This window comes from Drosophila biarmipes, chromosome X (assembly GCF_025231255.1).
Source record: "Drosophila biarmipes strain raj3 chromosome X, RU_DBia_V1.1, whole genome shotgun sequence".
In the NCBI taxonomy this organism is placed as follows: Eukaryota; Metazoa; Arthropoda; class Insecta; order Diptera; family Drosophilidae; genus Drosophila; species Drosophila biarmipes.
The window spans coordinates 20032039-20058135 of record NC_066611.1 but is presented as its reverse complement, the minus strand read 5'-3'; the positions used below and the strand labels follow the sequence as shown (position 1 = coordinate 20058135).

The window sequence follows — 26097 nt, the reverse complement described above, 5'->3', positions numbered from 1 at the left end:
GGCAGAGCTTTTGTAGCTTTTTGGAAAACCACCGTTAGCTTAGAGCCAAGCCCTAATTAGAGACGGGCAACCCTACTGTTTCTTTGTTCGTGTCACGAGTTTGGCAAGGTAGTCACGAAAGTCCCTTGAATTCGGTGACGGAGTGCCGCAAAAATGTGTCACGCGCTCATCCCTAAGTGAGCTTTGATTACAGCAATCAGCTGATCGGCTTGCGCCTGCTAGAAAGTTATGTTCGCCTGGTATTTTATGTAGAGAACAGCTCTTTTCCCATGAGAGGATGCAGCGGATTCTTTAGAAATGCAGAAAACCGTTCATATCATCGCTTTTTTAAGAACTAAACGAACAAAAAGCAGCTTCGTTTATTTTTCATTCACAATAAAGGTTTATTATAATTCGTTAATAGTAAGGGTGTCATGCGCCATAGAAGTCGGCTATTTATCCGCAAAAGGGCGTGGTCAGTGCAAACTCCTAATGCGGCTTAAACATCCGTATTCCTACTCGTATCCGTAGTTTGGGTACGGGTTCGATACCGGACCTCGTGCTAAAAAAAATCAAGAAGAAACAAACGATATATACCTTAATTTTGAACATGACTGTATGGCGGGTCTTCCGGCGATTCCGTGAGCGGTGATTTGCCGAGTTTACTCGACTGCGCTGTGTGGATAGGGATGCTGTGCGAGCTCCGAGACATCGGTTCGATGATATATAGCTTGGGATTGGGATTCACAGATATAGAAGCATATATGCCATGTGGTTTACGGTTTATGGTGGCCAAATACAATTTGCAAGGTACGCTGCACACAAGCTGGTTCATTCGCCTCGATCGATTAGATCATAACATTTTTAGACTTTAAATTACAATTACGTTTCGATTTTGTAAAAAATTTGGTTTCACGCTTTTACGAGCTTTACGTTTAGATTATGTGCTATATATGTAGATCGTAGTGTATGCGTACGGGTAGTGTGATTGTTATGGGTATAAGTAAATATAAATAATTACAAAAAGTGTCTTTACGATGTAAGAAAAAAAATACTTTCGCGCAGTACGGAAACATTACTTTACAGCGGGGGTCACAAGGAGATCCGTTCAGGGATCCATCTCTAGTCTGCGCCCCCTGGCTACTGGCGCCGCACGGTCCGCTCGCGCTCCCGCCCGCTCTCCTCTCGCTGCAGGCTGCCGTGGCGCGGCGGCGAGGTGTGTCCGGTGGTGGCGCCGCCGCCATTGAGCACCCGCGCCTTGCGCGACCTCTTGAACTTGGCCATGTCCTCGCCGAACACGTCGCCGGTCCGCAGCGCTGAGATGAGGTCATCGAACTCGCCCTTGTTGTCGCCGCCACCCTTCGCCGGGGAATCCGGAGCGCCATTAGGGGACCCGGACTTGAGGCCCAGATTGCGGGCCACGCTGCTCATCAGACCCGTCTTGTTCTTGCGCTCGATGGTGCGCTTCTTGAGCTCCGCCTCCTGCTTGGCCCGCTTCTCCTCCTCCTCCTGCCGCCGGCGGAAGCTCTCGTTGTCGTTACGCGCCTCCGCGAAGGCGCCGAGGAAGGAGTCGAAGATGCCAAAGAACTCGTCCGGCTGCAGCACCGAGCCGTCCTCGCCGAACAGGCGCACCGCCCGGTCGAAGCGCGTCTTCATGTCCTGGAATTTGTCCTCCAGCTCCGCGAAGCGCACCGACGCCTGCGCATGGAACTCCCGCATCACGGGCAGAAAGCGATCACCCTGCTGGGCGGGGCCGGAGCTGCGGTGGAACTCGATCTCGCGCGCCACATCCGCCAGACCCGTGCGCAGCATCTGGATGTCCTTGTCCATCTCGCCCAGCGACACCTTGGAGGCCTCGCGCACATGCGGTATGTCGTCCTCCAGCTTCAGCAGGTCCTTAAACTTACGCTCGATTACCTGGACGAGGTAGTGCAGCAGGGTGGTGCCCTTGGCGGCACTGGACTTGGTGTCCGCCAGCCGGTTGAGCGAGGCCAGTCGGAAGCCGGAGGCGTTGCCGCGCGCCCCGCGGTTCATGTAGTTGCCTGGTGGGATCGGAAATGGTTATTATCGAGAAGGGGGAGCCAACTGGTCAGCGGAACATACCCAATGCCAGGACCAGCTCCAGGAGTTTGCGCAGGCGACGGGATCGGGCCACCTCGCGGGAGGCCTCCATCACACTAGTAATGCGGGGGATCAGGTCGTTGATGGTCAGCATGAAGCGCTTCTTGTAGTGCAGGCTCTTCAGGCGCTGCTCGTAGTGCGGAATCCTGAGAAGATGAGAAGGAAAGATGGCATTAGAATGGAATGCACCCTAGACCGCAGCTCCAGTGAAACCCACTTGGATATTTCATAGAGGAAGCGATCGGCACGCGCCAGGGACTCAATATCCTCGCTATGCTCGTCCAGCAGAGCCCGCTCCTCCGCCGAGGGCGTGAACTTCAGCAGCTGCTCGACCATGTCCAGCTGCAGCTGCTCATTGCTGTCCATGGAGAGAATGGCCCTGAAAGGAAACGTTAGTAAGCAAGGGACGGTGTGATAAACAGCGCATAGTCCTACTTTGATATCTCCATGTCGCTCATCTTCAGCTTGCTCAGCAGGATCGTGCAGTTCTGCGCCCTGCGTCCATCGATCACCGACAGCACCTTCTGCTTGGCCGCCTTGCCGGTCACTCGCAGATCCTCATAGGATCCATCGGTGGCCTGGAAAGGAAGGGGATATTAGCATATTAGGGCATCAGAAGCCAGACGCCCGTACTCACCGACACCCCGTTCTTTTGGTAGGCCGAGAAGAGCTTGTCTATCGACTCCAGCTCCATGTTGTTGTACAGCTTGCTCTCGTCCAGCTCGCTCCACACGGTGCCCTGCAGCTTGGCGTCCGGCAGCTTGGACCAGTTGAAGCTCTTCAGCGGATTCGTCGGCTGTGGCACATTCTTCTTTGGCAGATCCACCTTCGGTGGCGCAGGAGCTGTCATGGAAACACAATGGTAGCAGTTGACTCACTATGCTCCATTTGAGACTACTTACCCATCGTCTGAGCCATGCTCGGCGGCGGTGGAGGTGCTCCAGGGCATGGAGGCGGTGGTGGAGGCATCATGGACGGCGTCATGGGTGGCGGCGGCGGCGGGATGGCCTTGAGCATGGGCGGCGCCGGCGGCGGCGAGACGGCCCCATTGCAGCCGGTGAGACCGGCCACTTTCTGGTCGTCGGGGATGCTGCCCTCGGTGACCAACCGTTCCAAGCGAGCCCGCTCCTGCTGCTCGCTAAGCAGGCGGTGCTGCAGATCCTCTGCCCGCATCTCTGCGGTCTGCGCTCGCTGCACAGCCTGCGAGTGCTGTGCGGACTCTTTCTCCAGGCGCTCGCGCATGCGCGCCAGACTCGTCTCCAGATCCTCCTTCTCTTGCATGCGCAGATCCAGTTCCTGCTCCTTCTTGGCCAGACGCGACTGCACGTCAAAGTTCTCGCGCTCCAGCTCGTCGGCCCGCTTGCGCGCCTGCGTCAGTTGCTCCTCCTTGACCAGCAGGCGCACCAGCTTGGCCACGTCGATCTGCAGGGGCGCCACGTCCGGATCGTGGACGGGGGTGTCGGCGGCCAGCTTCAGCTGCTTCTCTGGGTCATCCGGATCGGGGATGAGATCGCTGTTCGGCCGCTGTTCCACCTGCAGCACGATCTGCTGCACCACGCGGTCAATCAGCAGCCAGTGCTCCGTGCAGTGGCCCGTATCTGTAGGGAATTGAACACAGATTAGATGGAACCGTGGGGGCGATGGCCAGGTGACCACTTACAGGGCAGCAGGAGCATGTGCTGCAATAGGGAGAGCATGTGGGGGTAAGCGGGCGAGTGGCTGAGCTTGCGGCGCAGCAGCTCGAACATGGAGCCGGCGCTCTTGGTGTCCACATGCTCCTCCTTAAAGCGGCGGGCGAACTCCTTCTCGTCCTCGGCGCGCACCATCTCAAAGAAGTCCTATAGGAAATTGGCAAAAGGAAACATTAGAGAATCGAGGTCCACCACCAGAAACGATTCACCACTCACCAAATGCCTGTCCAGCGTCTCGTTCTCGTGGGTGCGCAGCTTGTCGATCACCGGCTGAATGCCCAGCATGAGAAACTCGTACCGCAAGTGCAGCCGGAAGTCGAGGTTCTCCTGACCGGGACCGTAGTTCAGCACCGCGTTCACGAACGACATGAGAGCCGTCTTCAGGTTGACATTGTCCCTGTAGCCGTAGGTGGAGCGGTCCAGGTCGTTGACGATGCTCTGGAAACGGGTTCGCTCCGCGGCAAACTCCTGAAAGTAGAGCATGGCCTGTAGCACCTTGCGATGGCCGCCGGGCACCAGGCACACGGCCCCCAGGATCTCCAGGGCGGCGATCTTGGTGCGTATGTTGTCCGCCACCAGGGACCTGGCTATGGTGTCGATGGCCGTTGGATGGGCCAGCACATGGGCACGTCCCATCGAATTGTTCATCAGCGCCTTGATGCAGCCAATAAGGCTGGTGTGGAGCGGGCTGTTGGCCACCCGGATGTCCAGCTGCAGCAGGAGATCGAGCAGGGCCGGCAGTCCGTCCAGCTCCACGAAGCGGAGCACGAAGCTGTGCGTGGAGGTGCGCAGGGCCGTCTTGAGAGCGTCCACGAAGGCGGCATGGCCGTCCAGGCGGTTGCCCAGCTCGTGGCTGGGCGAGTCCTCCGGCGAGAGGGAGACGTGCACCACCAGCTCCTTCAGCCGCTCGATGTAGTGCTCCGCGGTGGGTGGCTGGGTGATGGCCGCCGCATCCGGCCCGTCGGCCGCGTCCAGGGGCAGCTTCCGCGAGCAGTAGATCTGCCACTTCTTCTGCGCCGGCAGGCTCAGCATCGCCTCCTTGTTGGGCGCCGTCAGGTCGAGCTCCTCCACGAGCTCCGCGAACTTGGTGTCCAGCTCGTCCACTGAAGGCATGGGCTGCGTGGGCGTGAGCGTCTGCAGGGTAAACGCCCCCTCCACCACGCAGATCTCGGGCGGCTCATCGTCCTGGAACGGAACGTAACGGGAAGGAGAAAGGGAGAATCGATTAGTGGCAGGTGGTGGTAGGTTGCTCAAGTTCTCCGTTCTCTGGCCGCCAGCAGTGCGTGTCCAATTGGAAGGCTAACCACCATTGCCCAACCTCGAGCTAAGGCCGACAACCCACACCACAGTCCTATTCAATCCAATCCACTCCGCCTGCTCAGGAAGCGGTTCTGCTGGCTGAGCCAATGGCCCAACTCATGGTGACTCAGTTTGGGCTCTTGAATCTTGGTTCTGGCTGCTTTAATCGGAAAAAACTATACAAATAGGGAAGCTTAGTTAGGATCGGAAATAAATGGGATAATAAAAGGAACCATTCTATAGTTTCTTTGTTTTTGATCAACATTCTTCTATTTCAACAGGGTTTCATATTTAGACCTGTTCTGATGTCTTACATTCGTGTAATTTACTAGAACTACATTTTCACACATGCTAATATTTAGCGATGTGGAACCCCCACATTTCCTTACTACCTTGCATTCCTTTTAAGAAAACGCATTACTTCTCATAAAGTGCTACCTTATTACTAACTCCATCATCCCAAAGGTAGCTTCCCTTCATGTGTTCCACCTCAAACTCACTTAAGTGCACTCGAAATACGTCGGTGCTTCGACTTATTTGACTGGCGATGGAGCAGAATCAAATTCCTCACTTGGCAGTGTCTCGAAGGGCTTGAGTCGCACCCCGACTCCCCCTACTTCTGGGATCGTTCCCATGGCAATTTGAATTATCGCCTCGCCGCTTATGCAACTTCGTGCGCAATTTGACAAATTCGCTGACACAGAGTCGGCGGAAGAGGTTGGAAGAGGGCTCCGTTGGGCCAGTGCTCGAGTGCCGGCTCCGATTTCGACTGGCAATTGGGTCTGTCGGGGCTCCAAGTTTCGCACGTGACTTTGCCTGGATTTTTCTTTTTTTCGGGCTATTTGATGCGCATCGAGTAATGTTCTATTGGAGTGTCACCCACACTTTGTGTGGTCTGATTTCTTAATTTCCTTACTGCCTTTGTGGTGGAATTCAGCTGTTTGATATTATCCAGTTAACAAGCGTAAACCAGCTTAAGGGATTGAAGATCAGCACTAGACTTCGGTTATAAATACTACCAATACTGCTTTATATTACTACTGCTCTTTGAGATTACTAAAGAGTCTCCGTAGTGTTCTTCCAAAACGCTCCCAATAGATCATATATTACTTAACTTGGTCTTATATGTTAAATGATGTCCTCAACTTGTTCCAACTACGCCGTCGCATTACTACATTTATATTGGAACTAAGCTCGAGAAGCACACTTCTTCTAGTAAATAGCTTTATCACAACACTGTAAGGCGGGTATTCTGTTTCTAAAATCACCCTTTATATGACCCCACTTTGGCTGTGCCCAGGACATACCTTGAAGCAGCCGCACCACACCCTCCTGCCCCTGAAGCCGGGCATCTTCTTCTTCTGCTGGTGCCTGTAGTGCTTCTGCAGCGGCGTCTCGTTGCTGGTGGTGCTGCCGGATAGCCACTTCCTGAGCCCGAGACTGTGAGTGCTGCTGTTGCAGTTGCTGTTGCCGTTGCCGTTGCAGTTGCCGCTGCCGTCGAGGTCCTCCTTCAGGCCAAAGGGATAGCCGAAGGTGTAGCCTAGTATGTTGTGGGTGTAGAAGGAACCGGCTCCGCTGCCCAGGCCGTTCTCATGGTCGGACTGCGACTGCTGCTGTTGCTGCTGGTGTAGCTGCTGCTGGTGACTGCCGCTGATGTTGCTGTTGGTGGCGCCGCGTCCGCTGTACTGATTCCAGTAGCGATACAGCCCGTGGAAGCAGTTGTAGTCGCTGAGTAAGCCCTTCCAGTGCTCGAAGTCGAAGCGCTCCTGGAAGTTGTTGTTGGACGAGGTGTCGCTGCCGTTGTTGTTGTTGCCGCTGCTGCTGGGGTGACTGCTGACGTTGTTGCTGCTGCAGGTAGTGCTGCTGCCGCTGCCGATGGGCAGGGTGGCGGTGCTGCCCTGGCTGAGACTGAGCTCGCTGCAGCTGTTTAGACTGGTGATGGACACCAAGCTGCTGCTGTTCTTGTAGCAGTCGGTTTTGGAGCCGCTGTTGCTGTTGCTGTTGCTACTTGCGTTCCCGTTCCCGTTGCCGCTCCCCTGGTCACTGGTTATCGTTATCTTGGTCACTCCAACCGCACTGGTTCCCACTCCGCCAGTGGCCTCGCCTACTCCGCCATTGATGGCAATGCAGTTGCCATTCAGGCTGGTCACCGATGAGCCGGGTCCTCCCGCCTTCGGCTTCTCTAGCGTGCTCTCCGGACTCGTCTGCAGTATCTCCGTGCTGGCACTGTGCGTGTCCGGCTCATTGATGCACACAATGGGGCACGACTGTAGCGTCTAAGGGTGAAAGGGTGAAGGAAGAGAGACGGCAGCATGAGTATATAGCATAGAGTAAGAGTAAGAGTAATTGACCTGCCCACAACATTGTGACAGCGCACTAATGCCGGCTGACAGGCCGAGGTGTCACGCCAGACAAATGCCCGTCAACTGGGAAATGGTTACTGGCAACTGGCAAGTGGCAACCACCTACCGCCTCATGCCAAGGCAACAGACCAAGCCAAGCAGCCAAGAAAACCAGCCAAAAGCAAACCGAGTCATGGCAAACCAAGACCAGACAGCCCAAAGACGGGCCAAGAAGACAAATGCAATCGCAGTTGCACACACTCGCACTCGGACTCGGGGAACTGGGGGGCAGGTGCTTGGTCTTGACTGGTCTTCACTCAACCAAGTCGGCAGCACCTCAGGTTCTAGCTAATGTGGCCATCGACAGCAATATGGGCTGTCCATTTTCATTTCGAGAAAATTTTCATATCTTTTGTGTAATGAGGAATAAGTTTGTTTGGATTGATAGTTCTTATTCCTCAAAAATATTCCAAACTGTTTTTGTAGTCAGGAATTAAAATTTTTTTATTCGAAATAAAAATAGTTGCATCCGAAATAACACTTTAAAAGATATTGCAAGTGTCTTAAACCGAACAAGTTACCCTTTCCGGTTCGGAATAAAGTTAAAAACGTGCTCTAAAGATATTCCTCACTTTCTTGAAGCAAAGAAAAGCCCCTTTTAATTCTGAGTAATTGCTAGTTTCATTTTTGAACAATACTTTGTATTGTCTATTACAATAGATTAATTTATTACACAATTTCTTGAAAAAGGTGTAACTCTTTAATGATTCTCAAGAAAATTAGTTGTATTCCTGAAAGATACTCCAAAATTCCTTATGGATAGAAACATCTCTCTAAGATTCTGAAGGAATATATTTACATACTCTAAAAAATTCTTTTGAAATATACCAAGATATTCCTATTTTTCTTGTACAAATCACCCCCCATCCCCTTTGATTCGGATTAAGAACAGTTGCCTCCCCTAAAGCCATTCCAAACTTTCCCCCACTCGAGGGGGACAGACAATAGTCTGTCACATGTCAGAGAGTACTCAAAATTTGCCTTTAACCCACAAGATGCAGAGCAGCAATCTGCATATTCTGCGGCATTTCCATTTTTATTTCCACTTCCACATCCACTGGCAAGAGCGGATTTTCGTGGGTTTCTGGCTGCTGGCAGCGCGTGGGGGTCATCAGACATTTATTCATTTGTACTCGCAGGGCGACAAGAAACCAACAAAAACCCAAACAAACCGAACTGAATCGAGAAACAAACATTATTACGACTGTTGTCAAGTTGTTGGATCTGTCTGTCTGCGATCCGTGTTGCAACTGCCGCAGAACCGAAATCGAATTCATGTGGGAGAGGAGTTGAGTTTTCTTTGACTATGGTTATGGCTCTGTGTCTACGGCTTTCCCTTCCCCTGCTGTTGTTATGCAAATTGTGAGTTGTGCATTGCAATCGCATTGCACACTGCACTCTGCACACACCGCAATCCCCAGTCCACAGTCCTCCGACTGCACTCTGTTTGGGCGCCACTTAAGACGTAATCGAGGAGCGGACACGGACAGACAGGGGCATCAGTGCCAGTACCAAGCACATTATGCTGATGATGGCTTATTAATTTGCTTTCATTGCGCCTCTGGCCCGTTCCGAGTGAGTGGAGTCCGATGTGGAGTACGAACGAGAGCGCGGGCTGGTATTTGACTTGGAATTGGAATGGCGGGGAGTACCTGCGCCGCCTGTATCGTCCGACTTGCTCAATGGATTGGGTAATCGGCTGAATTTTTTAATTCGCCGAAGCGAGCGCTCGATCAGCAGCCATCAATCAATCAGCCAACTGGTTTCGGCCAGCCGGGGTTCTCGGCCACCAAAGGATTATAATTAATACCGAGAGTGTGTAAAAACAATCTTCGATCTGATTGGGTTTAATTCTAATTTGGTTGACAGATCGGCATACTTTGCGCCCGAAGCCACACGGAAAGAAAACTTGATGTTATTATCATCAATTTGGTATCATTCAGGAATTAATGCAATGGATAGAGCTGTCAATAGCTTGCATTTTGGTTTTTCAACAAAACTTAAAAATTGTAGATTTTATTATATATTAAAAACATCATTTGCTATACCGTATCTATGTAAGATTACATTATATCAAATTGATATTTATCCTTTTTTCGTTGTGTGCAGGAGGTATATCAAGTTTTCAATTGGAATTAACTATATCTGCCATTAGGCATTCGAAATACCTCTGCTCGTTCTCTGCCGCCACACGTACAACCGAAAAATGAAATACCACCGACCGCTGATCTAGGATAATGAGAATCGCTGTCTCTAAGTCGTCGTGTGAAGTGCCTTTAACTTTCCTTCCCTAAGTCATTGCACACTTTCTTGTGCCCGATTCGTTGGGTTCTTATTGTTATTATTAGCTTTCTGTGTTTCCGTATGATACTTAATTTGAGGTAGACAATAAATGTGCTCCAGATTCTCCGCTTCTGTTCTCGCTTGGCTTAAGCCACTCCAGTTGGGCTCGCCCGCTGAGCGCCGAGCTCCAAACTCCGAGCTCCGCCGGGGGATCATTTCGGATGCAGTCGCCCCAGTTGCCAACTGGGCCCGAAGCCAGCTGCTGTGACAGCCCCTTGTCTTTTGTCTCGCTGCTGCTGTCGTCGTCGTCACAAATCAGGTCAATGCTTCAGCTTGGCTTCAGCCTCCATCTCCATCTGGGTCTATGGGTCTATGGGTCTCCAGATCTCCGTCTCAAGCTCGATCTCCGGCTGGGTCGCTCTGCTGTGTGGGCCCCTCGCTCCACTAATTAAATCCGTGCTTTCGGCCTGCGCGTGGGTCTAATTAGACGCAGCTCGATCTGTTGGCCAAAACGCAGGCCATAAATAGCCGTGGATGCGACGTTTTTGACAACAATTAGAGTTAAATATTTGGACAGCTAGTCAAGCGAAGACAAAGTCAGAGTAAAGACCTACAATATGGTTTGCTATGCCTTTCAAAGTTCATTGTACGGGCTAGTACTCATAATCTGTCCAATAAGGCCTGTCGCCCCAATCGTATTCACTCCGGAAAATGCCCAGTAAGTTAAAGATGAACCTGGTGAGAGCGTTCCACAGGCCCAAGCAGGGAGAATATGTAGGGGTAATACACTCGTTGGTGAACTCCACGGGGTAACCCCTGAAATGACAGGGGTAGCTCTCAACTGCACGTGGCTTCGTTATGTCTTCCGTTAGGAAGAAGAACTCCATCTCCTTGTCCCTCTTCCGTTCAACCCGGTTTAGTCACATCGACTCCCTCTGCACAGGAGTTCTCAGGGCTACGAAGTCCGTGATTGGCTTGTAGACGTCTAGGGTCTCGAAGAGTCCATTCGGCGGCGGAATCAAATAATCGTACTTTGGCTGCGCTGAGTACATGGTATCACTTTAATTTTTATTTGAGCGATGAATAAAATAAAACGTTTCACTGATAATTTTATTGCAGGTTTGTATTACTTGTCGAAACAAATTCATCGGACCTAATGACACTGCCTTGATTTTTGACACCACACTGGATTTATTTTGAAATGCCATGGCAACCTTAAAAAAAACGATAAAGAGCTCAGCTTGTTTAGATGAATGATTACCCATTTTAAGTTAATATAGAAATACATTTAGCTTTCTATTAAAGTCATGAGGCAAAATAATTAGCCTTAAAAGCAGATGAGTTCAGAATTTCCTTAAGAATGAACTTATAATCAACGCCACTTTCTCTTGGTTATTAACCCCACATTTTTCTTCTTTGAGTTCCATTTATTTTTATAAATTCATGCTGATATGCCCATTTGGAGGCATTTCCTGGGTGTCTCTTTCTCCTGCACTCCCAATGTCTAATGTCTGGTGCCCGAGGCAATCGCATTTTTCACACCTGCCGCCGGCCACGCCTCCGCCTCGGGAAAATGCTGTGGCAAATGCACTTCCGAGTACACCCACCAAGCTAACAGCCACCGGAGTCGCGTAATAACTTCATAAGCCCAAGAAAGTGAAATGGAAATGAAAATGGAAGTGTGGCAAATGGGTGACGAACGGGGGCAGGCCAGGAAGTGTTACTGGATCACGGATCTCTAACGGGGTGACTCTGGAGGGGATTTGCCACTGTCTGCATCCAACATCTGCGCTGCCCTTTCGTTCGAACGACCGAAAATCCATCAAACGGCGCTCGCGCAAGCTGCATCCAAAAAAAAAAGATAAAAACGAAAAGGAAAAACTAGTTTTTCCGCATGCCAGGAAAATAAGAAAACATGTTGAAAGCGCGCACACACAGCTGCTGCTGGCAGCCAGAAACTTTTCCTTTTTGGCACAAGACAGCACACAGCACACAGCACACAGCACATCAGCATAAGCTCATCTTTACCCACTTTTCAGGCACTTTTTCAGCTCCGCGTGCGGGGTGGATGGGTGGCTGCTTGGTTAATTACCGGTGCGTTCCAGTGGCAGGAGGTGGAGCATCCGAGCATCTGGGCACCTGAGCAGGCATCAATCATACGCACCGTTGTCCGCTTTCCTCGCCGGCGACAGCCAAGCCGCCGAGCAGCCAAGCAGCCAAGCACTTGCAATTGCATTCGCAATTTTGGCCCCGTCGCACGGTCCAAAAATAGTCATTATGACCAACTAACGAAAGCGGCGGTGGAAATTAAGGGGATTACGGGGCACGCGGGTGCCCCCACCCGAGATTTGTGGCATTTCATTTGCAGTTGTCAGTTAATTGCCAGCATTTTTAGCGCATTTGTCAGCCCGCCACTTTTCCAAATGCCACTTTTCTTGTTTTCGTCTTAATAGGGGAAACAGTTGCCCAATGTTCTATCTTCGCGGGGATTATCAACGTTTCTGGCGCGACAGCTGTGATAAGTGTAGCGACAATATTTGTTGCCCAAGATTAAGGGGCAGTGGAAGATTCCGACGCGATTAACTACAGAGTCTCCAAAGGAGAGATGTTTCGGGATGAGTTATTGAATTTTAAAACATTCAATTCCAATTTGCCCATAGGATAAATGAACTTTTATTTTCAAGTTTCCTAAGGAAGCTGAAGTAATGGCAAAGAGCGCAAAGACCTCGTAGTCGATCGACAAAGCCTAAAAACGGAAAACACGGAACTTGCACCTTACAAATCGCACCCGAATTTCAGACGTGATCCATGGGATCCATGGGTGAGCAGAGGCAGATACAGATACTTGCCGAGAGCTACACTTAAGAAGGAGCATGTGAAAGTTTCAAAAACCTTCTCGTTCCTGAACTTAATTTTTTATATTTACCTAGAATCTATCGTAGATACTAAAGTTGTGAGAATTCTTTAATTAGAAACTTTATTAAAGTAAATTTTGTCTTAAGATTTATTTGTAATTCAAGTACGAGCAGAAATATCTTTTTCAAAACAATGTTATTCAAAGGAAACGCGATAATTTTTTGAAGAGTGTACTTATTAGGTTTTTGTGTGGCCGATTGGCGGCAACAGCGACACAGCGAAAGCCAGGCAAAGTACAAAACAAAAACAGCAGCGGCTCAGGCAAAATAACAATTGCGCTGGACCGTGGTGAAGGTGTTGTAAGGTGTTGTTTACATGCAACAACAACATTAGCAGCAGTGCAAGAAAAACAATATAGAAGAAAAACAATAGCAACCCAGGGCAGCAAAGCTCTGAAATTGAGTTAAACACGACGGCGTGCAGAGAGCGAAATAAAAACGAAAACTAGTAAATGTAATCGAGTAATCAGGCATGCGGGTGCTAAAATGATATTGCACAAGCCCAACCTCTTCACCCACCCGCCAATTCGGCCCCCAAAAGAGCCACAGTAGAAACTAAAGGCAAAACCCGCGTTTTCTACTACCTAGCTAGGAACATGGAATTGGAACATGTTGGTGGACACCACTGAAATGTAGAAGGTTCACTTTTATGGACAAATTATCCAGTAGGGAGATATGTTCTTCAAGTCTGTTTCAAAAGAGACATGGTTCCTGTCTAAATAATATGGAATTGAAATTAAGACATACTACAAGATTTACATTTACGTTTCAGACTATTTAATTGCCGAACTGTCACAGCCTCACATTGGCCAATAAAAGCCGCTGCCGGGGTATTCGTATTAAATATCTGATATCTTATCGGTGACCCAACAATTTGGACGTGTCACAAGGCAGTTTATGGACATAAAGACTTGCTGAAACTGACACACGAGTTTGGAAAACGTTTTCCAGCTCGCCGGCTACTTGTTCTTGTCCTTACCATTCCTCTCGCTGCGTTCTCTGATCAACTTATTTGGCCCAGCAACTTCTGGGTGAGTGGCTGCAATCTGAGACTCATTTACATTTCGGCTAGTTGGTATTTCGGTTTATCTACCTCTTGATATTTCTGCCTGAATGGGCGAATGGGCCCCTCCTCGCCCTGCCGACCTGCCAACGTGGTCAGGCTGAGAATTTATGGCCAAAAGTTCGGGTACCTCCGGCAAAGTTGAAGTGGGTGCAGCAGTTTCCATTTAAATGAGTCGAGGAAAATATCAGAAAATCCACTAAATGCCAGCCAATGGAAAATGTACGAAAATGGAAAACGTATGCAAAAAAAGTGCAAGTGTTTTTACATCGGTCTACGGATCTAAAAAAAAGGAAAAAACAGCGATCGGCGAAGCGATCATCTCCTGCTGCGGGCATCAACTTTCACTAAATGCACCGATGAAGTTGTCGCTGTTGGCCGCCGTTGTTTTTTCGGTGTTGTTTTGGATGGTGGTCGATGGGGGTCAGTAACTACAATAACAACAGCCAGCCGAGGATCGATCAGGCCCATTGTCCCCGCCCAAGCCCTTTGTCCCCCGCCTATGGCAACTCGGCAACGTGTCAACGGTCATCGCTCATCGTTGGTAGTTTTTTCTTTTTAAGCTGATAATCACCACATCGGCGAAGAAGAAAAATAAAAAAACAGCGAAGCAGAGAGCCCATTCAACATCTTGGCGAACAAGTTGTTAGCGAATTGGCAAAGTGCTTTTTAATTGTGATTACAACGATCGCACCATCGAAACCAAGCCCAAAACCCGAACAAAAACAAAGTTATAAAAATGATGAGGGTCTGCTGATCGACGGGATGGAAGATTGGGGATGTGGGATGGACAGCTGCCAAAATGGAAAGTCAAGTGCAATTGGCAGATAAGAATGTGCAGATATAATCAAAAATGCAGACGGATCAGGAAGTCGCGATGGTAGGAAGTGAAGTTTACGCAGATGGACCATCAATCAATAAGTAACCAACTTTAATTGAAACCTCAATTATCCAGCTCTTTGTCACATAGGGTGCTTTAAGGGGTTGGCTGAATTTTAATAACGATAATGGGGTCTGAAGAAAAATGCCAAGCATTGCGGATAGTTGTCATAAAATGTGTTGTTATATGAAAAATATAAATTCGTAAAACATGGATTTTTCAAGTAAAGAAATAATAAACTTGTTAGCGAAACTACTCATGCAAATTCTTAACCAGCAATCAACTATAATGAATTACAAGTATTTTAAGGCGCGATTAGATTTTATGAGAAGTTGATTATTAGAGCCTAAGCCACATAAAAACAATCATTAAACATTGTAAACAAAGTAATTTCCTAAATATGGTAGCTTATGGATAATAACACCATTCTGTGCCGTGCAGATCAGTTCCCCGAGGAGGGTTGCATCTCCCTCAAATTAAGCAAGTGTGTCTGGAAATCTTAACTAATTCGCCTTCAGCACTTCGAGGAGACATTTGGAGGCTCAGCCGCCGACGATGAGTGGAGCTTTTGCGCGAAGCCGCAACTAAGAAACCGAAACCTTAACCGAAACTAAACCTGGGACTGGCAATCCGACTGACATTTAAAGTTTAAGAGGCCACCAAATGTGCGCTGGAAATGTGCTCGGGGAGGGGTCCTCGCCCCAGGGGCGCCCCATCGGCAGATATTGGTATATATTGGTTTTGGCTCGGGTAATTATAGGCCAATAATGGGCCTAATTGGCCAACTGGGGGGTACAAAAACACGACTGCCCAAGTAAGCGGCAAGTGGGAAGTGGTTCAGAGCGACCATTAGTATTAGTATTAGTATCAGTGCTAGCAGATGGACTCGCAGAGGCCTTCGGACTCCGGCAGAAGACGGAAGAACTTGGAGTCGTTGCGAAGGCTTCGAGACTTTTACTAAATCTTGGTAAGTGGGGTAGAGTAAGGGGAAGTTGCCTTCAAGTGCAGCAATTAATTACCGGCTAACTCACTTCTCCCTAATGACTGCGACTTCAAACTGGCCACGATCGATGTTTGGGTAGGGGGGTTCTATATAGCGTACTACATGCTGCACTTAGACTTCGGAAGGGGGCTCTAATTTATGGGCAGGCACCTCGAGACGCGAGGCAGTACACCCCCAAGTGATCCACATTGTGGAGCTGGCACGCAAACCTGTTTGCGGATCCAGCAATCCAGCAATCCAGCAATCCGACATCTAAATGAGTCTGTCGGCGGTATCTGTTAGATAGTGAGCTATACCTGCGCCGGGTCTTTCGTCTTTCGGCATGGGTTTTTCTATTCCAAGCGCTTTGTTTCATTTTCGTAATGACATTTATTCCGCATTCTTGCAACTTGATTTAGGCTTGGTGCAGCAGCTTTGCTGTCTAGTAACTAGCATACATAGTTGGAGCTGCTACAGGTTCGGCCGAAATCGTGCAAAATTCTTTACTGTTCTGTGGAGAACCGAGAAAACCTCAAGATACAGCTGCAAAACTTTGATGATCCTGGCTACGTTTGACTTGGGAAGTGTGTTAAAAAATTAAATATTACTCCGCTTAGAAAAGGGAGCAGTGATTCAAAAGATTTGACCTGTTTTTCATTACTTTTTTAATGGTAACTAAATATGGAATTAATGGCTTATGTTAGGGTTATAAACATTAACTTTAAAACAACACTAAGGTAAATATTACTGAAATCGTGCCTTGATTTCAATTTTGACATTTAATAGTAGTATATGCCTTATTTCTTTATTTTTATCAGTGTACATTCGACAAGTATCGACTATATATCAGACTGTCACCATTGCAATCCTCAAAATCAGACAATTTTCCCTCAATCCCCAGCTGGTGACTTTTCGCCATAATTTTCCTTTTGTTTTGTCCCTGTTTGATTCGCTTGGCTAATTGGAAAATCGCCGCTTTACGGCACGGTAATTTTCCTTATTATTAGGGGTCAAGGCAGGGGCGGGGCCGAAGGGGGGGCGCGGCACTTGGCACTTGTCCGAAATGTGTCGCTGGATTTTTGAAATTTTTATTTCGGATTTAATGGTGGATGGCTTACGTAAAGCAAGACATCGAAGACTCTTTGCCGGCTTCAAAAGTTAACCAGTAACGAAAAAGCAACGACAACGACAACAATTGTTGTGCAATTTATCTTTATTTAATTGAACTTTTACTTTCGTCGTCGCTGACCGCCTTGTTGTTGTTGTGCTCGGCGAACGCGTTTCATAAATTGCAAATAATTTTTCAACCAAAATCAACTTGATACAAAATAAAAGGAAAATAATCGAAAAAGAGATACCCAGGCGGATCAGGCCCGCGCATGGGTACGAATATGTGTATGTAGATATGCGAACATGTCGGCTGGGGAGAGGTATGTATGCTAATCCGGTAAATCAATTGATGTGCGCCGCGGGCGCTTATAAAAAATCGATATAAATTATTAATTCCAAACAATGCAAAGCCAAAGAGCCAAAATAAAGTAAAAAAAACGTAAAAAGCCCGAGCCGAACGAAAACGAATCTGAATCCGAATCGGGGGAAAAAACAAAAGCCGGCGCCGGCAAAAGAAAGAAAAGTCCAAGAAAAACCCGCTCGAAAGAGCAAAACAAGTTTCTTTTATTCACCTTTGCGTTGGCCATTTAATTTGCCTAAACGTGGTGCTCGTTTGGGGGGTAAGAGCCAATATAATTAGTATACTCGTATCATAAATGAGCCAAAGGTGAGTGAGATCACGTCGTTCATTCAACAATTATTATACTAGGATGGATTTTATTTTGATGGCTTTAAACTTGAATGTCTTTTCATACACGGATAGAGAAATGGTTAAGATATTGTGGTCATTTCGATACATTTTAGTATCAATTCTAGCTAGCTACTACAGCATCTTTATTTTTGCTCTCTTTTTTTTGTTTCAGAAAGTTATCCCTGATAAATTGACCATACGAATATCACAGTGATCACTGTGCTTTCTTTCTGTGTGTAGATTACCTTAGATGAGTTACAGGTAAGATCGGATTATTTATTGATGGTTTCAATTTTTTTGAGCTGTACTTGAATAGAAAAGGGAAATCCCCTTAAACAGGATTTGCAATTCAATTGCCCTTTTCTACATTCACTTCCATTAAGTGAAGTGAGATCCCCAGCCATCCATCCATCATTTCTAGAGGTCAGTTTGACCTCCACAAAGGCGATGAATGGGAATGGGATGAATGCGTTTCATTAGCTTCACTTGTTCGACACGTGCCTCCCAGCCCCGATCCCCGAACCCGACCACCGATCACTGATCACTGATTACTGATCACTCTGATCTCCCATTTCTCCGCGCTCCGCGTAGAAAGCAAAAGTTTAAGTTGACCGAAAATCAAAAATCGAAAAGCCGAAAGCAATGCCCAAGTATCTTGACCCTCATTAATTCAAGTAAGCCGTCGAGGCATTCGCAAAAAACAAAAAGCAGCCGAAAAACATAAGAAAAACTTGAAATTTACAGTTTCAGTTTCAGTTTCGATTTCAGTTTCCAGGTGGGGATTTTCAGTCTGGGGGATGGGAGGATGGGAACTCCGCCACTCTGGGCACTGCAATTAACATACGAAATTTATTTAAATTCAATTTTTATTTCTGTCTCCAACTCCGACTCCTCTTGGCTGCTTCTTGGCGGCTTGGTTGCTTGGTGGATTGGTGGTGGTCGGTGAATGTTTTCACTTTCGTTTGGCATCCGAAAAATCCAAAGTCTGCCGCTGCCGTCTGGGCATCCGCCGGCAACCTGTTTTCTGGCCTGACTGACTGCCCGCTTACCATGATTATTGTGATTATTGGCCGGCGGTCGAGGGGGAAACTCTTTGGCTCGGATCTCGAGTCTCGAATCTGAGCGAAACCCCAAAACACACAAATTGAATACGAAAACGAAAGTGAAAATGAAAATGTTTATCGAAAAACATAAGGGGGAAAAACAGAAAAAAGCAAAGCAGAAGATCGCATAGATCGTGAGCTTCCCCGTCCCGCATTTCCTAGCCGTAAATTAAGTTGGCAATTTCTTGTTTTGTTTGTCGGTGTCGGTGAAATCTGAAATCTGGCTGACAAAGAAAACTCCTGGCCAGGCGTCGTGTGTCGTGTGTGTGGAAAGTGGTTATTGTTCGGGGATAGGGGATAGGGGACAGGGGATTCCCCCTCCCAGTGGGCCAGCGGGTCAGGGAAAACGGGCTTGACCTTAGCTCCTACCCCTGCCACCACATCCCAATCTCCAGCAGAATATCCATCGCTCACCCTGTTTCTGCGCGGCGGCTTTTTCACTTCCATTCGCACCTCGCCATCCACCTCCGTTGCCATCTTGCCAGCCCAAACTTGGGCGCTCAACTGGAACAGCTTAGTGTCTGGCCGAGATTCGTATCTTATCCCACTTTAACCAGAATACACTTTTGATTGCCCTGTTTTGCATGTTTACCACTCGTCTTGACACTGACAATGATAAGCAAACTCACAAAAATAAAATCAGGTTCACTGGGAAGAAGAGTAAAGGAAATCTTATCACTACAGATGTGCAAATACTCAGTGAATGAAAGAAAGATTTACTCCAAGTTCGTTTAAAGATCTTTTAATTCTAAGATTTTTTTGTTAATGAAACGCAAATATAATCCCCTAGCTGACCAATAGAATTGCTTGATTTTCTTGTCGCAATGAATCCCAGGCCATTTTTTGCGAAATTAGGGCCTTATGCCATTAGCTTGGTTTTAATCTATGCGACTTTAATTATTTTACGAAGTTGTATGATAATCTATGCATTATATAATATATAAATTTATTGTTTATTGTTGAATTGTACCCCTTTCTTCTTTTGGTGTTCAAAAGTGTTGTTGATTATCCATACAATTCCGATTATCCGACAATTTTTGGCTTAGTTAAGGCCTTAAAACACTGGCAGGATATTTGAATATCCGTATTGTATTATTTTTTAAAATTCTTATAGCAATCTAAAATAATACAATAGGTATAACTTTTTTGTCTAGATTACCAAGCCTTCTAAAATAAAGCCACTTCAAAAAAGCAAGTGTCATAAGGCCTTAACGCTGCATCACTCTTAGTCAAGCGAATTTTGTCTATCCAAAATGCTTGCTTTTAATTGTTTGATTTATTTGCCCGATTACGAATGCTGGGGCATTGAAGATCCACAACCACTTCCAACTTCCACACGCCTTATCAGCTATCAATTATCAGCTGGCCAGCTAGTTGGGCACTTTCACTTGCCAAAAGGCGAAAACAAACGAATTATGCATTTCCAGTTGATTAGCCGGGTCAGACGCGGCTAATTCATGTCCGCATAAATTTCAATTTCAACTCCAGTCTCTGAGAAAACGCTCTGGAAAGTTTTCGGCGCGTAGGTGGCCCGCAAATGGATCGCATTACATGCAGATACTTTTGTATCTTTTGGCATTAGGTTTGATTAAGTAAGTCAAACGAGACGGCCAGCTGGTGGGAATAGGATTGGATTGTATTAGACTGCAGCGGAGCGGAGTGGAGTGGTCTCCGAGTCCAAGTCCAAATTGGAGTGGGGACTTCACATGCAAATCAGCCAGAGACAGGAAATTATTACAGTACCCCCACACCCGCCACCCGAACCCACTTTTCCCAGTCTAGTTTTGGTCATGTGCTGGTGGTGCCCGGTTTCGTTTGCTTTCGCAGCGATTCATTAGCATTACATGGCTTCCGTATTTGGACTCCGAAAAAGTATGAACATCTATGTAAGCCGTATGTGGCCTGTACGAGGCCTATACCAAATGGGCTGTACGGCTATATGGGTCAGAGCTTCCCGTAACGATGGAGCGATATCAATCCGTTAACGAGAGTCAGCTTTCTTTGATGTGGTCACCACAGACGAGCAGACGTGCTAGCCGAGACCTTGGCGGTCTGCCTAGGATTGCCCATATCGGGGTATGGATTACCAGCTATTGTTGTTTATCGGTAGAAAAGCAAAACAAAAGATCAGCAAATACTTTGTATAGCAGTTACTTATTATAGTGATATCAAACTAATGTCTAGACAAGACCTTGCTGTAGTTCAACAAATACCACTTATGGCCATATGACACTGGCTGGATTTAAAAGAAAGTCAGTAGATACTGTAGATAGTAGACACTGATACTGATAAACTAATATTCGGTTCAAGAAATACTATCTATGGCCTTATGACACTTGAATAAAATTTAATATAAACTGCATATTTTATTTATATGCACTTTAAGATCAGACCAGACTAGTGCCCTAAAAATACTAACTATAGCCCAATGACACTTGCATAATACTAAGTATAGCCATAGCACACATGGTACAATTTCTCTCAAATCATTTGTTAAGGTTGTGACACCGTGAAGCAAGTCTGTTAGCATGCCTGCTATGTCTTAATAATTAAAACATTAATTAGTTTCTTAAAATCAAAGCCAGTGTCATACGGGCATAAGCCTTGTGGCCGCCAGTTGAAAGTACCCCAACGAATGGGAGGTAATTGGAGGTGAGCAGGTGTGAAGCCATCGCTCGAGATAATTTAGCTATCCATCCACCGACTTGGCCCACATTCCGCGAGCACTCCAAAGCTCGTGAGAATCGAGTTCGTCTGCTGGCGACGGAGACGGAGATTGGAGACGGAGACTGGAAGTCGGAGACCGGAGAGTGGAGGCTGGATAATACTCTGTGGGCTAGGCCAATGTCAGTCTGGCAGGCCTAGAATCCGCCAGGGGCTTACGTCATAAATAAAGCGACCACGGGGGCCAGACGAGATCCGAGGAACCAGTGCGAGCACCACTAGCACCGCCACCGCCACCGCCACCGCCACTACCAGTTCCAGTTCCAGTTCGAGATCGGGTTTGGTGGCACTTGCAGATGCAGATGCAGTTGGAGATGGAGATGCTGATGGAGATTATGCAACCTGCGGATTTCGCGGAGAAAGCTCAGCCAAATTCTAGCGCAGATTGCGGTAGTTGACGTCACAACGGAACCTGCCGTTAGTTACTGGCCAATGGGGTGGGATTCCAGGGTATCCAGGTACCCGATCCCTGGCAAGTGGAGTAAGTGCACTTCCATGTTCCAAGTGTCAACGGTTGAGCATATCGCAGGCCAAGCCCGCAGAATGTCAAGTGAGCGAAAGCCGCCAGGAAATGATACAGAACGCTGAAATGTTGTCTCAAGTGGAGCCCAGAGTTTGAGCAGAAACAAAAAGCCGCATAAATAGAGCGTAGGACAGGTGATATTATGACATTTGCCATCAGGCAAAAAGGTGTTGTGTCATTCGAGTTGGTGTAAAATATGCGATAAACGCCATTGTTATTCAGCCTTGGCGCTATTTGTTCTAATAATTATAATGGGTTTTTGCTCAAATTATTCCATAAATTCCGTGGGCTAAGCCATTGCGATTCCTTTGTTTTCCAAATTGAAAGGCATTCCTTGCCCTGAGCATTGTTGATTAATTGCTGTAGATGGAATTTAAAGACGGATATGGAAATAAGGCTGATTAACCTATCTTGGTTAAAAACTAGGCCAAGCTAACTTAAACTCCCCCATTAATTTGGGTTGTGCAACTCAGGTCCGCAAATACGATAATGGCCAATAATGGCCAGACATTCCGGACGCCCGTTAATCGAGTTATCGAGTGGGTTATCGAATGGTCGATTCACTTGCCCCGGACTGCACTCCAACAAGGAGCTCCTCCGTCCACCATCCATGGTAAACGGATCCAGCAATCCAGTGATAGTAGATGGTTTGAAATGGCTTGGGCTGGGGGCCTTGAGTTTGCGAGGGGCGTCTCGAGTGGATTGCTCAACTCTCACCCCGCGCCTTACCGCCTCATCAGCATTTCTACACTCGCACAAAAGGCAACCGAAAATTATTACTAATTAATTATTGTTGCACAAATATTGCTGCATTGCACCTTCGCCGAGTGCCTCCATTACCTCCACCCCCCTATTTATTTTTTTAATTTGCTGCTTTGGACGTCGGCCACTTGTTTGTTTTTCCATTTGATTTTTGTTTTATGTTTGATGTTTGTTATGCGGTGCGCGGCATTTCGTCAGCTCATTCAATTGAAGCTCATTGAGGCGCACTCAAATTCGGGGGGCGGGACTCGGGCCTGCGGGGGAATGGATGGCCGCCAATGGGCACTTAATTTCGCTGGGGCGCATTTCACTTTCATTTCTACACAATCAAAATGCGTCGAGTACCCGGGCATCCGAGCATCGGCGACCGTCGATTGGGGAAAGGGGAACTGGGAAAACTGAGGCGCAAAAATTTCAATTTCATTTTATTTATGAGCGACCAGGCGACACTTTTGAATGCAAATGACGCCAAATTGTTGGTCAAGTGAGAGTGGACGACTCTCACTGTCTCTGGGCCCCAACCCCTTTCCAATTGGCCAGTGGAAAACCTTAGAGGTGCAGAACTTCATTGGAACCCAGTGCTTCAAAGGGATTTCGATTCCCCTTACAACGGAAAAAGTGCTAACAAATTTGCTTCAAATGAGCCTTTTCAACACCGCTTAAATGCAGTGTTAGATAAATCTATCCCCTTTTCTGAGTTTTTTTAAAAATGGGTACTTTTGCCTCCCTTTCTTACACATCTAGTCTTTTAATGGCAGTACTGGTCCTTAACATGACTAAAGGGGACTACAACCTAACTCTATTATTAAACTATAATTTTAGCAAAGACTTTGCAAGGATTGTAAAAGCTCGTTTACCAACACTAATGCCGCGAATTCTGCAGACATCTGCGTCTGTTAGTTGAATTCAATGTGCAAAAGGCATCGATTTGTATCAAACCCATTACATTTCCTTTTAATTAACAATAAGCAGCCTTTCCACAGATGACACCCATTTCATTAGGCAATTTTACCAGCAGTCTGCCTTTTTGTACCCAATTAACCGCATCAAATTCGCGTGAAAGACGCCCTCTAAAGTGGTTCAAGTAGATCGCGACCCAGAGACCCACAACCCACTACCCACTACCCAAAAAACCCAGAGAGACCCTGATTAACTCACCGTGTTGATCTTATCCATGAAGACGCTCATTTGGTTCTTCCCAGCCATTGTGGGGCTGCCTATTCCGCACTAGAACTCGAATGAACTGTATAAGAACTAAAGCTTCGCAAGTGTTTCCTCTTTCTGCCGCAGATTTGGATGCAGCACCAAACCACACATCACGCACTGCACATTGCCAATTCACTTGGTGCGAAAAAAAAGTAATCAAAAAATAACAATAATGAAAACGTTTCTAAAGAGGTCTTCGCGACGACGTTGGCTGCACTGAAAAAGCACACGCGCGCGCGTATTTCCAATTTTCGATTTCAATTTTCGATCTTGATTTGACTTCTATATGGTTTATATAGTTTGTGGGCTTGAGTATGGAGCCGGTGGGACGGGATCCGCTCGCGTGCGTTCTTATCGACGGCTGGCAGCGCATTGAACGCTCGCTTCGCCGCTCAAGACGTGCCCACGGCAGCGGCGGCGACTTGGCCAAAAGCCGAAGTCGGCGACGACGTCGTCCCGAGCCGAAGAAGTTAACATGGCCAAGACAGAGACGGACAGGCAGCGACAGGTGCCGAAAGAGAGCGCGAGCGAAACCGGCTTAGAGGCTATTCTGTGCTCAATGCCCACAGACGCCACTGTGTCCCAGTGCCGCCCCACCCCTCCGGGCTTGCCTTGGCCAGCGGATTGGGGCCGACTTGTGGGTGGTGGGCGTTGGGTGTTGGGTGATGGGTGGTGAATAGCAGGCAGTGCGAGTGCATTCCAGGCGTACTTATGGAAACAGGGGCCAATTGCCCACTGCGGTGACACTTGATCTTCGACGGAAGTGCTGGGGCTCTAGAAACGCAGAGCTAATTGCTGTGACACTTCGCTGAACCGCATCAACCGATTTGTAAACTGTATCATGCCTTTACAGGTAAGAGTGGTTGCAAGACCCTAACTGTAGACTAAAACAATCTTAAGGTCAAGTACTCGTACTCGAATCTTAACTATAGTTATATAAATGAATCTATAAGATCAAAGCAGAAGTATATTGCTAAGAAGGATCTCTAAGATTGAAATAAGAAATCTGAACTCATTGTTGAAATAGTATCCGATGGATCAGAACATTGAAAAAGTATATTGCTAAGAAGGATCTCTAAGGTTAAAAACAAGAAGGCACTTTATTGTTATAATAGGATCTTCAAAAATTAGACTATTAAAGCCAAATAAAAAGCCAATGTAGTTTGTGGTCAAAACTAAAAAGGAACTGCTTAAATGGAACCAAACTTGTATTACAGTAGTATGTAGTACAAACACAAATGAACCCGTAGGCAGGCCACAGGACTTTCTTAACCAACCCAATGAGCTCGAATGCATTCCCCTCGTGCAAAGAGAGCTTAAGCCGCAGAGTGGCAAGTCTGAATAGGAAAACAATCGCCCGAAACGAGCTGGCCAATATAATCGAACAACTTAATTAGCTCTGGCAAATCAGCCGCAGACAACAGACAATTGCAGGTCCGTACAATAAGTTATTCAGAAACATGCACACAGCCATGTTCGCCAGCAACTTTGGCAATTGTGGCCTGCTCAAAGCCAGAGTCGGAGTCAAAGTCAAAAACAATTTAAGGTCGTCACAGGTAGAGTTTGTTTTCCCCTCTCTTGCGCTTTGCTTTTTGCAAGTGTCATGCAAAAAAGCAAATATCATGGCAATACCGCCTTGTAAAAATAATCCCGCCATCACCCCCAGCTTCCGATTCTCGTCTCTTTTTTATGCAACGGTCCCTGCTAAAGCTGATGTTTTTGTTATTTTTATAGATGTAGTACCGACGATCGTTGGCCAAATGCCGAGTATTGACGGTCATTCAATTTAGCGCCAACAGATTGTGGTGGCCAACCGTTCTTCATCTGTTTTGGCTCGCTAAGTTTGTCTCTTCTGTGCTTTCAATACCCTGCACTCCCTATAAGCTGAGTAAGATGATACGTTATGTGATGGTTTTGTTTTCGACTTTCCAAAAATGTTTATAGGACTCTTGTTAAAATTCTCAAACCAAATTCTCACCAAACTAGCAAAGCATTATGTATAATTGATTTAGGAGGATGAAAATCCAGTAAAACATCAAAAATTGTATCAAATATTTGTTTTATGGGATGGATTCAGGTGAAAAATAAATAAAATAAACCAATTTTAATCTACCATACTTCCCTTCAAAGAGGGGTATCTTTTATATCTATACATCTCCTTACAGATTTTTTCTAGATTTATTTGGCATTTCGCTCTGGCCGATTTGGCCGTTACTGACTGCGATCGTTTATTGGACTTGGATGGCTTCGGGTTAAGTTTTCGGCCACTTGGGCAACGAACCCACTCGTGGATTTCTTACTCACCTGTCGTTAATTGGCTTCGTTGTTGGGCTTAGTCTTTGGCTGCAAGAAGAAGTGGAGAG

The 26097-nt window shown here is 47.1% G+C and overlaps 1 protein-coding gene across 2 annotated transcripts; it reads right to left on the bottom strand.

Moving 5' to 3' along the window:
* Positions 1-358: 358 nt before the first annotated feature.
* On the bottom strand, positions 359-24089 carry LOC108023510 (disheveled-associated activator of morphogenesis 1). 2 transcript variants are annotated; one of them, XM_017093054.3, is made up of 10 exons: positions 23687-24089; positions 6398-7366; positions 4008-4976; positions 3761-3938; positions 3003-3698; positions 2738-2943; positions 2536-2678; positions 2318-2479; positions 2083-2246; positions 359-2021 (listed from the first exon to the last, which is right to left on the bottom strand). In XM_017093054.3, exons 1-10 carry the CDS (start codon positions 23732-23734, stop codon positions 1120-1122), a joined length of 4437 nt encoding a protein of 1478 aa, XP_016948543.1. In that variant the 5' UTR covers positions 23735-24089; the 3' UTR covers positions 359-1119. The 2 variants fall into 2 exon arrangements, with proteins under 2 accessions (XP_016948543.1, XP_016948542.1); XM_017093053.3 differs by lacking the exon at positions 23687-24089 and adding an exon at positions 18934-19009.
* Positions 24090-26097: the final 2008 nt, after the last annotated feature.